The 12,862-nt window shown below is 68.8% G+C and overlaps 1 protein-coding gene across 19 annotated transcripts in view; it reads left to right on the forward strand.

Annotated features, from left to right (window-relative positions):
• The window catches only part of KIF1A (kinesin family member 1A), a 97,859-nt gene that overhangs the window by 64,168 nt on the left and 20,829 nt on the right, over positions 1-12,862 (forward strand). For 12 of the 19 annotated variants that reach the window (XM_066281130.1, XM_066281133.1, XM_066281134.1 and 9 more), the window contains 10 exons: positions 4,136-4,254; positions 6,258-6,343; positions 6,912-7,050; positions 7,236-7,407; positions 7,813-7,903; positions 9,379-9,497; positions 9,624-9,679; positions 10,837-10,945; positions 12,151-12,217; positions 12,325-12,409. In XM_066281130.1, coding sequence (XP_066137227.1) covers positions 4,136-4,254; positions 6,258-6,343; positions 6,912-7,050; positions 7,236-7,407; positions 7,813-7,903; positions 9,379-9,497; positions 9,624-9,679; positions 10,837-10,945; positions 12,151-12,217; positions 12,325-12,409 — 1,043 coding nt within the window. Of the gene's footprint in view, positions 1-4,135; positions 4,255-6,257; positions 6,344-6,911; positions 7,051-7,232; positions 7,408-7,812; positions 7,904-9,378; positions 9,498-9,623; positions 9,680-10,836; positions 10,946-12,150; positions 12,218-12,324; positions 12,410-12,862 lie in introns of all 19 variants that reach the window. The other 7 variants (XM_066281129.1, XM_066281132.1, XM_066281131.1 and 4 more) reach the window with 1 other exon arrangement.

Below are 12,862 nucleotides of genomic sequence, written 5' to 3' on the forward strand. Positions count from 1 at the left end.
GGTTGCTTTTCTTGTGTGCCCTGACCAGGAATCAAACCTGGGACTTCCGCATGCCGGGCTGATGCTCTACCACTGAGCCAGCCGGCCAGAGCCTAAGATAGTTTTAATAGCCACCGATTTTTGAGTTTGAGATTGCTTCCTTGGGCTGGGCCAGGCCAGTGGAAGTTTTTGGAAGCCTTGACCGTGAGCAACAGCACTGACAGCTGTGGGCTGCGGCGGCCTCGAGTAGTGGGGTTCACCCCGGAGGCAGCCTCCCAATCCTCCGGGGAGGAAGCAGGCTGCCAGGGGTACTCGTCCCGGCTCTGCTCCTGCTCCGGTCGGGCCGCACAGTGAGTGACCTGCTGGGCTGCTGGGTAAACACGGGCGGCTCTCTCCCTCTGAGATGACAGGGAGCCGTTGCCTCTCAGCAAGTCCCGGACACTGGGGCCAGGCCTTCTGGTCTGCGGGGCCCGGGTGTCCCTCCGGGGACAGGGTGCAGGGGAGCGAGGACCCTGGGAGAAACGGGGTGGGCCCTGCAGGTTCAGCCAGAGAGAACTGGGTCCTTCCAACTTGCCCCTGGGGACGTGAGGTGTCAGGGAACAGCCCAACCAGAGCAAAGTCACCCGTGAGGGCCAGCCCCGCCCGGCGGGCCAGTGCTTCCTGTGGACCCGTCCCCACCATTTTGTTTGGCAAGAACTGGCTTCTTCCGCCCCGCGCTCTGCAGGCCGGGCCTCGAGAGGACTCGGCCTGGGTGGTCTGTCACCCTTCCGGTAGCTGCTGGCTCTCCCCGAAGCTTAAGCAGAGCTGGGGCGCCCACTCTCGCGCCCCCTTTCGGAAAGGCTGTCCTGGCCCAGCATGCACCCTGGTACCTCACCCGTCTCGTGGCCGGCGCTGCCTCCTCCCTCCTGCCACACGGCCCTGGCCCTGCGTCTCCGCCGCCTCCTCTCTCCGGGCGGGTTTCAGCCTGCTTCAAGGTGTGCTCACCTGAGTGGGCAAGGCCCCCAGCCTGGGCCTCCCACGGGCTGACCCGGGGCTCCTGACCCAGGCCCAGGGGTCCGCCCCTAGGGGGCCTCTCCCTCTGGCGAGTGGGGGTGGGGTGGGCTGAGCAGGCAGAAGTGCTTACCCCTCCCCATAATCTCTCCTGCCTGGACCCCCGCTTGGCGGAGTTGGGAGGCAGGGGAGCTGCACACAGTAGGGCAGGGGGCCGAGGGCCTGGGGTGGAGGGTCTCGGAGACGAGGGGCTGGGTGAGGCAGAGGGGGTGACTGCTCAAGAGAAGTCTCCAGGACTCTGAGTGGGACCGTGGCTGACCTGCTCCGTGTCCGGGCTGGCACCTGGGCTGCACCCTCACCGCGGGCACTGTGCCCCGGCTGTTCCGCCCAGACCCTCGCCTGTGAGGCACAGAGCTGGGTGGCACTGATCTCCACGGTGGGCACTGCCAACGTCGGCTGGTTGCTCCACCGGGCCTGTGCCCTCCTGTGCCGGCGGCTCTGTACGGGGTGCGGGGTCGTTCAGCCCTAGCGTGCGGCCCCTTGAGGGGGTCCCGGGTCCCCCGGGTCCCTTCTGGATGAATGTGCCCGTCACCACCACCACGTGGGCTGGGATGAGGAGGAAGAGCCAAGGAGGTTCCTTTGCCTTCTCTGCGTCCGGCCCCGGAGCGGCAGCCGGGTCTGTGGGTCCCACTCGTGTTTTATGCACCCCTGAGAAAGAAAGAGGCGGCCAGCTGACCTGCCCCCTGGTCAGGCCAGCCCCAGCCTCCACGCTGAGATGTGAGGACTTGGCCCCTTAGCGCAGGAGGTTGGGGGTGTGCCCTGCTGCCCGACTGTGGGAAGGGCACGTGTCCCAGTGCTGGTGAGCTCCGGTCTGAGCCCTGGGGACAGGAAGGCCCACAGGGAGCCCGCCCTGGGCCGGCCAGGGGCTCCAAGGTGGCCCTGGTCCTGTCTCTCCCTGTGGGCTGGGGGGCCCTGGACAGCCCTTAACCACTCTTTCCTGGAGGCTGCATTGATGAGGGGCCCTTGTGCCCTGACCTGGCCCACAGGGACGGCACCCCTACTCTCCGTGAGAGTCCTCCCGTGGGCTCCCTGCGGAGTGTGCACATGGGGCTGACAGGCAGTGGCCCCTCCGTGGGTGTCCGGGGCCCCTGGGAGCCCCCTGTGGCCTCTCTGCCGTGGGCCCTGCCCCAGGGCAGTGCCCTGGGGGGGGTGGGGCTGGAGAGCTGGGTTCTGACTCAGGGACCCTGCGGCGTGGGGCTGTCCCGCCTGGTTCCCTCAGCTCTCTCCAGAGTGGTGGAACAACGGAGGGGCCCGGCCGAGGAGGGCAGAGTGGGCTCTGCACCTGTCCCCTCCCCTCAGCCTCCACCCAGGCTCCCCACTTCCCCTCCGGGTCTCACGGCTTTGCTCATTTTGTGGCAGCCCCGCTGCCCACCCCCAGTTTCAAGCCAAGGCCCTTGGCCAGGAGCCCAGGTGCCCAGGAGGGAAGGGCACCACTGCTTCCACCCGCGGCCCCAGCAGCCTGCCCCCTCCCTTCTGGCCAGGTGCCTGATGTGCGTCTCCCCTGTGACCAGAGCCAGGGCTGACTGAGGGCCCGGGGGGTGGAGAGGGGCTGAGCAGCCAGGCTGGGGTCAAGCCGGGAGCTCACACACGGCCGAGGGTGGGGCCTGACCTGCACTCAAGTCTGCAGGTGCTGAGGGGGCCACGGAGGAGGGGGGCGAGCAGGAGGGGGGCCGGTGGTGACGGACCCGCCGGACGACATCAGAGACACTTGAGGTGGACCTGATGGGACTGCAGGACAAGAGCAGGTGGCACTCAGGTGTTGGACCTGCTGAGGGACATCCGGCGAGGGCATGGGGTCAAGAACGGGAGCCCTGCCTGAGAGGGGCGGCCGGGACCCGGAGTCAGGGCCACCAGGCACAGCCCTTTCTGTGCTGCGGTCACAGCAGGGTCCGGAGAGGGGTGTCCTGGGCCTCACAGTGTGGGCGAGGCCAGTGGCTCGGCTCAAGGGGTGCCTGACCTGGGAGCAAGTTGAATGCTTGCTGAGGGTGAAGCGTGACACCCCTTCCTCCCTCTCTGCCCTCCTGGATCCTCCACCGTGGACCTGGGTGCCAGCACCCACCTGGCCAGCAGACTGGCCCCCTCCCCTGGCCCCTCTCACCCCACCTCTGTGCCCCCCTCCAGGGTCCCCCACCCCCGCAGCCACTGGTGTTTGCACCCCGGGACTGGGGCTGCCCCTGGACTGCAGGAGGGGAGGGGAGGGGAGGGCGGAGGCAGGGTCCTGCAGCAGTGTGTGTGTGTGTGGGGGGCTGCCCCTGGACTGCAGGAGGGGAGGGGAGGGGAGGGCGGAGGCAGGGTCCTGCAGCAGTGTGTGTGTGTGTGGGGGGGGCTGTCCCCCAGGGGCTGGCGTGGTCGGGCCCTTCCTGTGCCCGGTAGCTCCCAGGGGGGTGCCCCTGAGCAGTGTGTGTGTGGGGGGGGTTCGCTCCCAGTCAGTCTGCCCACCCTGTGGACAGCACACGGTGTTCCAGGGCCCTGTGAGTCCTCCCGGCTTCCCGTGTGACTGTTGTACGTTGACGAGCTCAGGGACTGCAGTAGTCCCTGGGAGACGTGGCCTCTGGCGGACCTGGGACGAGGGAGGGCTCTGAGCGTTCTGCGAGGAAGGTGTGGCTGCTCAGCCGGTCCTGCCTGGGCGCTGGGTGGGGGCCCGTACCTTGTCTTGGCTGACATCATGGAGTCCCACCCACAGTGTGTCCCCGGAGGGGACTCGGCAGGAATCGTGAGCCCTACTCCAGCGTCCGGGACCCCCGAGTGTCAGGGGCCGCTGGGCAGTGTGGGTGGGCGTGGAGACAGCAGCGCCAGCGTCGTAGCTCAGCGCGCCCGTCCCCAGGTCCTCCTCCTGCTCAGTCGGCGGGTCTGGCCGTGCTGCGCCCTGTGCTCGGCCCACGGCCACTGTCTCTGCTCCCCGTGCACGCCCTCCACCTCCTCCCGTGTCCTCTGAGCACCTCAGCCTGCGGCCGCCCCCCACCCGTCCGTCTGTCCGTCTGTCCTCCGCCTGCTGCCCGGCAGCCCCGCGCTGTGCTTCGCAGTGTTGTGTCCTGAGCTCGGCCGTGGCCACCGCCTCTCACGGCGCTGGCTGGGCTCGCCCTCACCGTGGCCTCCCTCCCCCCAGGGCCTTCGTGTATCTGAGCAACCTGCTGTACCCCGTGCCCCTGGTGCACCGCGTGGCCATCGTCAGCGAGAAGGGCGAGGTGAAGGGCTTCCTCCGCGTGGCCGTCCAGGCCACCTCAGGTGGGTGCGGGCCGTGGCCCCGGGCGGGGAGGCCTCTGCGGGCACCACACGGCGAGCGGTCAGCCTGCAGCCAGCCTCACCCCGGCTGCTGACGGACAGGGTTCCCGCCCCTCCCCTGGCTGGTGGCCAGCTGCCGGCCCCCAGGGAGGGACTCTGGGAGAAGCCTCGATGCACAGCTCCTGGCCTGGGCCTCCCGGACTCTCCCAGGGTGACACAGGCCGAGCCCAGGGCCGCCTGAGCCTGCTCCGCTCAGGGGCCTCCCGCCCCTCAGGCATCCCCAGGTGGACACAGAGGCCCCACTGGGCAGAGCTCACCCCTGGCTGTCTCTGAACCCCAGGCCTGGCTGCCCCAGCTGCACCCACAGTGACCCTCAGAGCCTCCTCCTGGCCAGGGCGCCCTCTTTGCGCCCCTCGGCCCCTGTCCCCCCTGTCCCTGAGGGTCAGTGCTGTGGAAGCAGACTGACCACCCACGGCCCCTTCCCGTGCTGGAATCCCAGCTGGTTTGCTCCCCTGTTGATCCCGCGTGAACTTCTACCCATGAGCGTGAAAGGTCATTCCAGAACACAGACGTCCGCTTTCTTGGATGACCGGGGGCTGCAGGCCCTGCTGTAGGGGTCATTCCTCCCTCCCCGGGCCGGACCCTCCACCCCAGCCCTTCCAGGGACTGGACCGTGCACCCTGCTCTCTCCTCGCGGCCTCTGCAGCCCCTACTCCTCAGGGAGGTTGAGCCCCTCCCAGGACCCTGTCTTTCTGAAGCTCCATACAGCCCCCCAGTCTCATCACTGGGGTGTGAACCCCCAGGAAGGCCAGGGTGGGGAGGGACAGAGGACAGGGGGACAGGGGTGTTGGGGGCATCGGTGCCACCCTGGCCCCTCGGAGGGACCCTGTCCCTGCGGTCTCGGGGGGCTCTTCCTCATCAGCTCTGTCCCAGTTGGGTGGGGTCCTGCTGGGCGGGCAGCCCCTATCTGGGACACACCTGACGTCCTCTGACTGGTGGCTGTGTTGGAGAAGGAACTTAAAGAAAAAACAAACAGGGAACCCTGACTTGGGGGTCACAGAAATCACATCGGTCCCCACCCCTGCCACGACTGAGGTCCACTCCCCTGATTTCTCCGCATGGAACCCTGAGCCGTGCGCAGGCCCGGGCAAGGGCAGGACAGAACTGTGGCCGCAGGCAGCCTGGCGGGGGGGTCAGGGTGTCAGTGCCCCCACAGGCCCCCGCACAGAGGGACAGACCCTCCCCCGTGTGCAGGGCCTCCTGGAGTGACATCTAACCAGAATGGGTTACTTTGGGGATCGGGGTTCTCTAGGCCCCAAGAAAAGGGTTTGGATTTTTTCCCAAGCCCCGTGGGAGACCGCCGACCACTGTGAAGGAAGGGGTGTGGGAGCATGTGGGGTGCTGAGCGTCCAGGTGGGCGATCGCAGTGGCTTTGCAAGGGCGGAGGCAGAGGAGCAGTGCCTGGAGGCCTCAGCGGGGCGAGCTCGGCCCCGTGAGGTGGAGGGAGGGGCCGGGAGGACCCTGGGCAACACTGTCGCATCTGAGTCTGGGGGAGGCCGAGGGCTCAGGACTCGGGGAGAAGGGTGGGCTCAGGACTCGGGGAGAGGGGTGGGCTCAGGACTCGGGGAGAGGGGTGGGGTCGCAAGTTCGGTTTTTACAACGTGGAGTCACGGCCCCTTTGGAAGCGGCCCGTGTTGAAGATGTGGCTGCCCCCGGGCCCCGGGGCAGCACAGGCTGGTGGTCAGCGTGGCCCCCGGGATGGTGCCCCGGTCAGTGCTGTCGGGATCGGGTGGGCCAGAGCACGGCTCGGTCCCCGTGCCCTCGCCCCACCCGGCGGCTCAGCCCAGCGGGGCCACCACCAGGGGACACTCGGGGCCCTGACCGTCCGCTCACCGGGGGGCACTCGGGGCCCTGACCGTCCGCTCACCGGGGGGCACTCGGGGCCCTGACCGTCCGCTCACCGGGGGGCACTCGGGGCCCTGACTGTCCGCTCCTTTCTGTTTCAGCCGACGAGGAGGCCCCCGATTACGGCTCGGGCGTCCGCCAGTCAGGAACTGCCAAAATCTCCTTCGACGACCAGCATTTTGAAAAGGTACCGGGCAGGTGGCTCCTTCTCTCTCCTCGGGGGTCTTTCCTGTCATGCCCCCTCTGGCCGCCGGCCGCAGTGTCCTGGACCACAGTGCCCGACGCCTCAAGTCCAGGGCAGTGTATCTGCCCCACCCCCACCCACAGGCCCTCTCAGAGGGGCTTGCCAGTGCTGGGGACACACAGGAGGGACAGAGAGAAGAGGTGGAGAGCACAGGGCAAAGGGTCACCGGGAGGTGGTGTGGGCACCTGGCACGGGGAACCGGGTGCGGCCTCTGTGAGCCAAGCAGAGGGGCTCCCTGTGTCCCGCCCGTGGGAGGAGGGGCTAATGGAGGGTCCGGGAGGCGGCAGACCTGGAGACCTCTCCCGCCATGCGGCCAGCGTAGGCCAGGACAGCCTGGGAAACCGAGGCCTTGGGAGTTGGGCCTCCACCACCCGGAGGCCGATGAGGAAGGCGGGTCCGTGATGGCCACATCCAGCTCTGGGGGCATCGCTCTCTGTCCTCCGGGCCCTCAGCGGGCTGTGGGGGTCCCTCCCAAGCTCGACTCTCTGACCCTGAGCCCCGCCCCTCACAGTTCCAGTCCGAGTCCTGCCCCGTGGTGGGGATGTCACGTTCTGGGACCTCCCAGGAGGAGCTGCGCATCGTGGAAGGCCAGGGCCAGGGCGCGGACGCGGGGCCCTCGGCCGACGAGGTCAACAACAACACCTGCTCAGGTGGGTTGCTGTGGCCGCCCAGGGCTTGGACACGGCCCTTGGACATTGGGAGGTGGGTCCCCGTGTCCCCGACCTGGCCCAGGCCGATGGGGGGTCTCCCCGTGCCCGGTCCCCAGGGGCGGCTGTGTGGGTCCAGAGCCTGCCCCCGGGTCCTGCCACGTGGCTGTGCCCTTGGCCCCTAGCAGCGGTGCCTCCGGAAGGCCTCCTCTTAGACAGCCCTGAGAAGGCCGCCCTGGACGGGCCCCTGGAGGCTGCCCTGGACCACCTGCACCTGGGCAGCACCTTCACCTTCCGCGTGACCGTCCTGCAGGCGTCCAGCATCTCCGCGGAGTACGCCGACATCTTCTGCCAGTTCAAGTGAGCCTCGGCCCCCTGCACGGGCCTCGCGGGCCGGCGGGCCAGCGGGGGGATGGGTTCTCAGCCAAGCAGGGGCCGTGTCCTGGGGGCCCAGCCCAGTGTCCCCTCGATGGGCTCTCGGCCGGGCAGGGGCCGTGTCCCGGGGGGCCCAGCCCAGTGTCCCCTCGATGGGCTGTCGGCCGGGCAGGGGCCGTGTCCCGGGGGGCCCAGCCCAGTGTCCCCTCGATGGGCTGTCGGCCGGGCAGGGGCCGTGTCCCAGGGGCCCAGCCCAGTGTCCCCTCGATGGGCTGTCGGCTGGGCAGGGGCCGTGTCCCGGGGGGCCCAGCCCAGTGTCCCCTCGATGGGCTGTCGGCCGGGCAGGGGCCGTGTCCCGGGGGCCCAGCCCAGTGTCCCCTCCTGTTGCAGTTTCATCCATCGCCACGATGAGGCCTTCTCCACGGAGCCCTTGAAGAACACGGGGCGGGGCCCCCCACTCGGCTTCTACCACGTCCAGAACGTACGTCCGCAGGGCCCTCCCCGGCCCGGCCCTGTGTGGTCTCCCTGAGGCAGCTTCATCCTGCCCTGCCCCCGGGTTCCCCTCTCCCCCTTGGGGCACCAGTGTGTGCTGGACGCAGCCTGGGCACGAGGATCCAGGCCACCAGCACCGGGCAGACATGCGGTCTGGAGGAGAGAGACCCAAGGTCGAGGTGTGAGCAGGGCTGTTCTGAGGCCGAGCAGGAGCGCTGGTCCCAGTCCTGCCCCAAGGCATGGACACAGCCATCTCCCCCCCAGTCCTGCCCCAAGGCGTGGACACGGCCATCTCCCACCCCCCAGTCCTGCCCCAAGGCGTGGACACGGCCATCTCCCCCCAGTCCTGCCCCAAGGCGTGGACGCAGCCATCTCCCCCCCAGTCCTGCCCCAAGGCGTGGACGCGGCCATCTCCCCCCCAGTCCTGCCCCAAGGCGTGGACGCGGCCATCTCCCCCCCAGTCCTGCCCCAAGGCGTGGACGCGGCCATCTCCCCCCCCAGTCCTGCCCCAAGGCGTGGACGCGGCCATCTCCCCCCCAGTCCTGCCCCAAGGCGTGGACGCGGCCATCTCCCCCCCAGTCCTGCCCCAAGGCGTGGACGCGGCCATCTCCCCCCCAGTCCTGCCCCAAGGCGTGGACGCGGCCATCTCCCCCCCAGTCCTGCCCCAAGGCGTGGACGCGGCCATCTCCCCCCCAGTCCTGCCCCAAGGCGTGGACGCGGCCATCTCCCCCCCAGTCCTGCCCCAAGGCGTGGACGCGGCCATCTCCCCCCCAGTCCTGCCCCAAGGCGTGGACGCGGCCATCTCCCCCCCAGTCCTGCCCCAAGGCGTGGACGCGGCTATCTCCCCCCCGCCATGTCCTCACAGGGTCCCCCCCGCCATGTCCTCACAGGGTCCCCCCCGTGTCCTCACAAGGCCCCCCCCGTGTCCTCACAGGGTCCCCCCCCCCCGTCTCTGTCTTCCAATTTCCCCTTTTCACGAGGACACCGGTCATGTTGGGTCAGGGCCACACGAATGCCCCCATTCTAGTCTGAGGACCTCTGTGAAGACCCTGTCTCTAAATCCAGGGGCTGGGGGTTAGGGTTTCAACTTATAAATTGGTGGTGAGGGGGTGACCGAGGGACTCAATTCAACCCATGACTCTGGGTGAGTAAAGCAAAGGCCCCGGCCGGGTCAGACCGGACCAGAGGCACCTTGGCCTGGGCCACCTGGTTGAGCTCTGTGTGCTGAAATGGGCAGCGACCCCTGTCCTGGGGGAGAGTGTCCGAAGGCCACCCACCCGGCGCTCTGTCCACTGGGTGGTGATGGACAGCAGACAGGGCTGGAGGACCTTGGTGTGGAGCTTCGTCTACGTCGTGGGCAGTGGTCAGCCGCAGGGAGGCCTCCCACGTGGGCCGGGAGTGCTCAGTTCTCCGTGGAGGCCCAATGCCCCCGTCTCCCCTGTGACCGTGCCCCCTGGTCCCCAGATCGCGGTGGAGGTGACCAAGTCCTTCGTCGAGTACATCAGGAGCCAGCCCATCGTGTTCGAGGTCTTCGGCCACTACCAGCAGCACCCGTTCCCGCCGCTCTGCAAGGACGTGCTCAGGTCCCCGCCCCGTCCTCCTGGTCTCGTGGGGCCCCCGGGGAGGCAGGCAGGGCCCCAGCTGCAGCCCTGGCCCCTGTGGACCCCCGCCTGCTGGGTGGCCTCACGCTGACGCGTCCTTCTCCGCAGCCCCCTGAGGCCCTCTCGCCGCCATTTCCCGCGGGTCATGCCGCTGTCCAAGCCAGGTAGGTCGGGCTCTGGGGAATCCACCCACGGGGGAATGCAGTGCCCACGCTCAGGGTGCCAGGGTGGGCGGCCCCCCCCGCCACTGAGGAGGGTCCCCTCCTGGGCTCTGGGGGCCACGCTGCACCCAGCAGGCCTCACAGAGTCCCCCCCGAGTAAAGGGTTCTATCCAGGACACCGAGCGACGGCAGAGAAGGACCCGGGTGTCCTTTGCCCCTCAGCTGTCACAGAGCAGGCGGGTGGCGGTCATGCTGCCTGCCCGTGCCCCGGGGGGGCTTCCCAGAGCAGACAGCAGGGGCGTGGGGGCCCAGAGGGGCGGCAGTGAGGGCTGGGGGCCATCTGCCCCTGTTTGTCAGGAGCTGGGCAGGAAGAGGGGCCAGTGGGACCTGAGGGGCAGGACGTGCCTGAGCTGGAGCGAGCTAGCCGGAGAGGGGCAGCGTGGGGCCGAGCAGGGGCTCCCGGGCGGCAGGCCGTGGCCAGCGTGGGGCAGAGCAGGGGCTCCCGGGCGGCAGGCCGTGGCCAGCGTGGGGCCGAGCAGGGGCTCCCGGGCGGCAGGCCGTGGCCAGCGTGGGGCCGAGCAGGGGCTCCCGGGCGGCAGGCCGTGGCCAGCGTGGGGCCGAGCAGGGGCTCCCGGGCGGCAGGCCGTGGCCAGCGTGGGGCCGAGCAGGGGCTCCCGGGCGGCAGGCCGTGGCCAGCGTGGGGCCGAGCAGGGGCTCCCGGGCGGCAGGCCGTGGCCAGCGTGGGGCCGAGCAGGGGCTCCCGGGCGGCAGGCCGTGGCCAGCGTGGGGCCGAGCAGGGGCTCCCGGGCGGCAGGCCGTGGTCAGCGTGGGGCCGAGCAGGGGCTCCCGGGCGGGTTGTGGGCCTCTGAGCAAGCCGGTTCCTGCGGCCTGCTGGTCCGACATCTCAGGCCGGCGTCCTCTCCTCAAGGCCCTGGGTGTGTGGCCGCGTGCTCTTCCCTGGGCACAGGGAAGTGAGTGGTCACCTCTGATCTGAGCCAGTGAGTGGCCAGATTGGACACGTGCTGGGGCACGGAGGGGGCCGTGGTGGGTTTTCTTGGAGCGAAGCGCCCTCTCTGCCGCGGAGCCGCCCCCCCACGCCCGCAGCCCCCCCTTCAGCGAGTCCCTCCTGTCAGCACGGGCTCCTGTCCTGTCACCCCCAGTGCCCGCCACCAAGCTCAGCACCCTGACGCGTCCCTGCCCCGGGCCACGCCACTGCAAGTACGACCTGCTGGTCCACTTCGAGATCTGCGAGCTGGAGGCCGACGGCGAGTGCGTCCCCGCACCCAGTGTGCCCGCCCCGGGGTGGGGGTAGGGGGTGGGGGGCCCCAGGGGGCTATGCTGGGGAGGAGAGGGCCCCGGGGTCTGGTGGAAGTGGCACACGGTGGGCTTCTTGCCCTCTGACTCTGGCTGGTCTCCCCGGACTGGGCCACCCCATCTTCACCTGTGAGAGCACCTGACCTCTTCCTGTCCTCACCCCTTCTCCTCCTGGGACCCCATGACTGCTATGGGCGGGCGGGGAGGAGGGAGACCCAGGCTCCCACATATACCTCTCTCCCTCTCACGCCTCCTTCCCCCTCTCCCTCTCCCCAGTTACATCCCTGCAGTGGTGGACCACCGTGGCGGGGAGGAGGGAGACCCAGGCTCCCACATACACCTCTCTCCCTCTCACGCCTCCTTCCCCCTCTCTCTCCCCCTCCCCAGTTACATCCCTGCAGTGGTGGACCACCGTGGCGGGGAGGAGGGAGACCCAGGCTCCCACATACACCTCTCTCCCTCTCACACCTCCTTCCCCCTCTCTCTCCCTCTCCCCAGTTACATCCCTGCAGTGGTGGACCACCGTGGCGGGGAGGAGGGAGACCCAGGCTCCCACATACACCTCTCTCCCTCTCACGCCTCCTTCCCCCTCTCTCTCCCCCCAGTTACATCCCTGCAGTGGTGGACCACCGTGGCGGGGAGGAGGGAGACCCAGCCTCCCACATACACCTCTCTCCCTCTCACGCCTCCTCCCCCCTCTCTCCCTCTCCCCAGTTACATCCCTGCAGTGGTGGACCACCGTGGCGGGGAGGAGGGAGACCCAGGCTCCCACATACACCTCTCTCCCTCTCACACCTCCTTCCCCCTCTCTCTCCCCCTCCCCAGTTACATCCCTGCAGTGGTGGACCACCGTGGCGGGGAGGAGGGAGACCCAGCCTCCCACATACACCTCTCTCCCTCTCACGCCTCCTCCCCCCTCTCTCCCTCTCCCCAGTTACATCCCTGCAGTGGTGGACCACCGTGGCGGGGAGGAGGGAGACCCAGGCTCCCACATACACCTCTCTCCCTCTCACACCTCCTTCCCCCTCTTTCTCTCCCTCTCCCCAGTTACATCCCTGCAGTGGTGGACCACCGTGGCGGGGAGGAGGGAGACCCAGGCTCCCACATATACCTCTCTCCCTCTCACACCTCCTTCCCCCTCTTTCTCTCCCTCTCCCCAGTTACATCCCTGCAGTGGTGGACCACCGTGGCGGCATGCCTTGCATGGGGACCTTCCTGCTCCACCAGGTTCGAGACCCTCCCTGCCCCAGCCTGCCACGTGCCCCTTCCCCGGCCCCTCCATGGCCCCCTGCCCAGGCTTCCTGACCAGTGTCCTCTCCTCTGGCTCCTGGCAGGGCATCCAGAGACGGATAACTGTGACGCTGCTGCACGAGACGGGCAGCCACATCCGCTGGAGAGAAGTGCGCGAGCTGGTCGTGGGTGAGTGCGGCCGGTGGGCCGGCCTTGGGGCAGGGGCTGGGTCGGTGGGAAGAACACGGAACCCCTGGGACCTCCCCAACACCAGCACCAGGCCACATGCTAGAGTTCCAACCACAGCTCTGCCCCTGTGGCTGTGTGACGATGGCCAAGTCACTTAACCTCTCTGTGCCTCAGTCCTTCACCTGAAAAGGAGAGCTTGGGGCCGTAGTGGTGATTCCAAACACCTCTCTAGTCACTCTGTTAGCTCACGAAGACTTCCCCAACACAGTGCCGCGCTGTGTGGCTCGACAGCACAGACAGGTCTTGCAGAGCTCGGGAGGTGAAACCCCGAGACAGGCTGGCGGGCAGCCACGCCCCTCCCCTTCCTGCCTCTTGTGGGTTCTGGTCATTTCTGGTGGGGAGTCCTTGGCTCTCCGTGGCTTGTAGACGCGTCATTCCAATCCTTCGTCCGCA

Source organism: Saccopteryx bilineata, chromosome 5 (assembly GCF_036850765.1).
Source record: "Saccopteryx bilineata isolate mSacBil1 chromosome 5, mSacBil1_pri_phased_curated, whole genome shotgun sequence".
NCBI classification, from domain to species: domain Eukaryota; kingdom Metazoa; phylum Chordata; class Mammalia; order Chiroptera; family Emballonuridae; genus Saccopteryx; species Saccopteryx bilineata.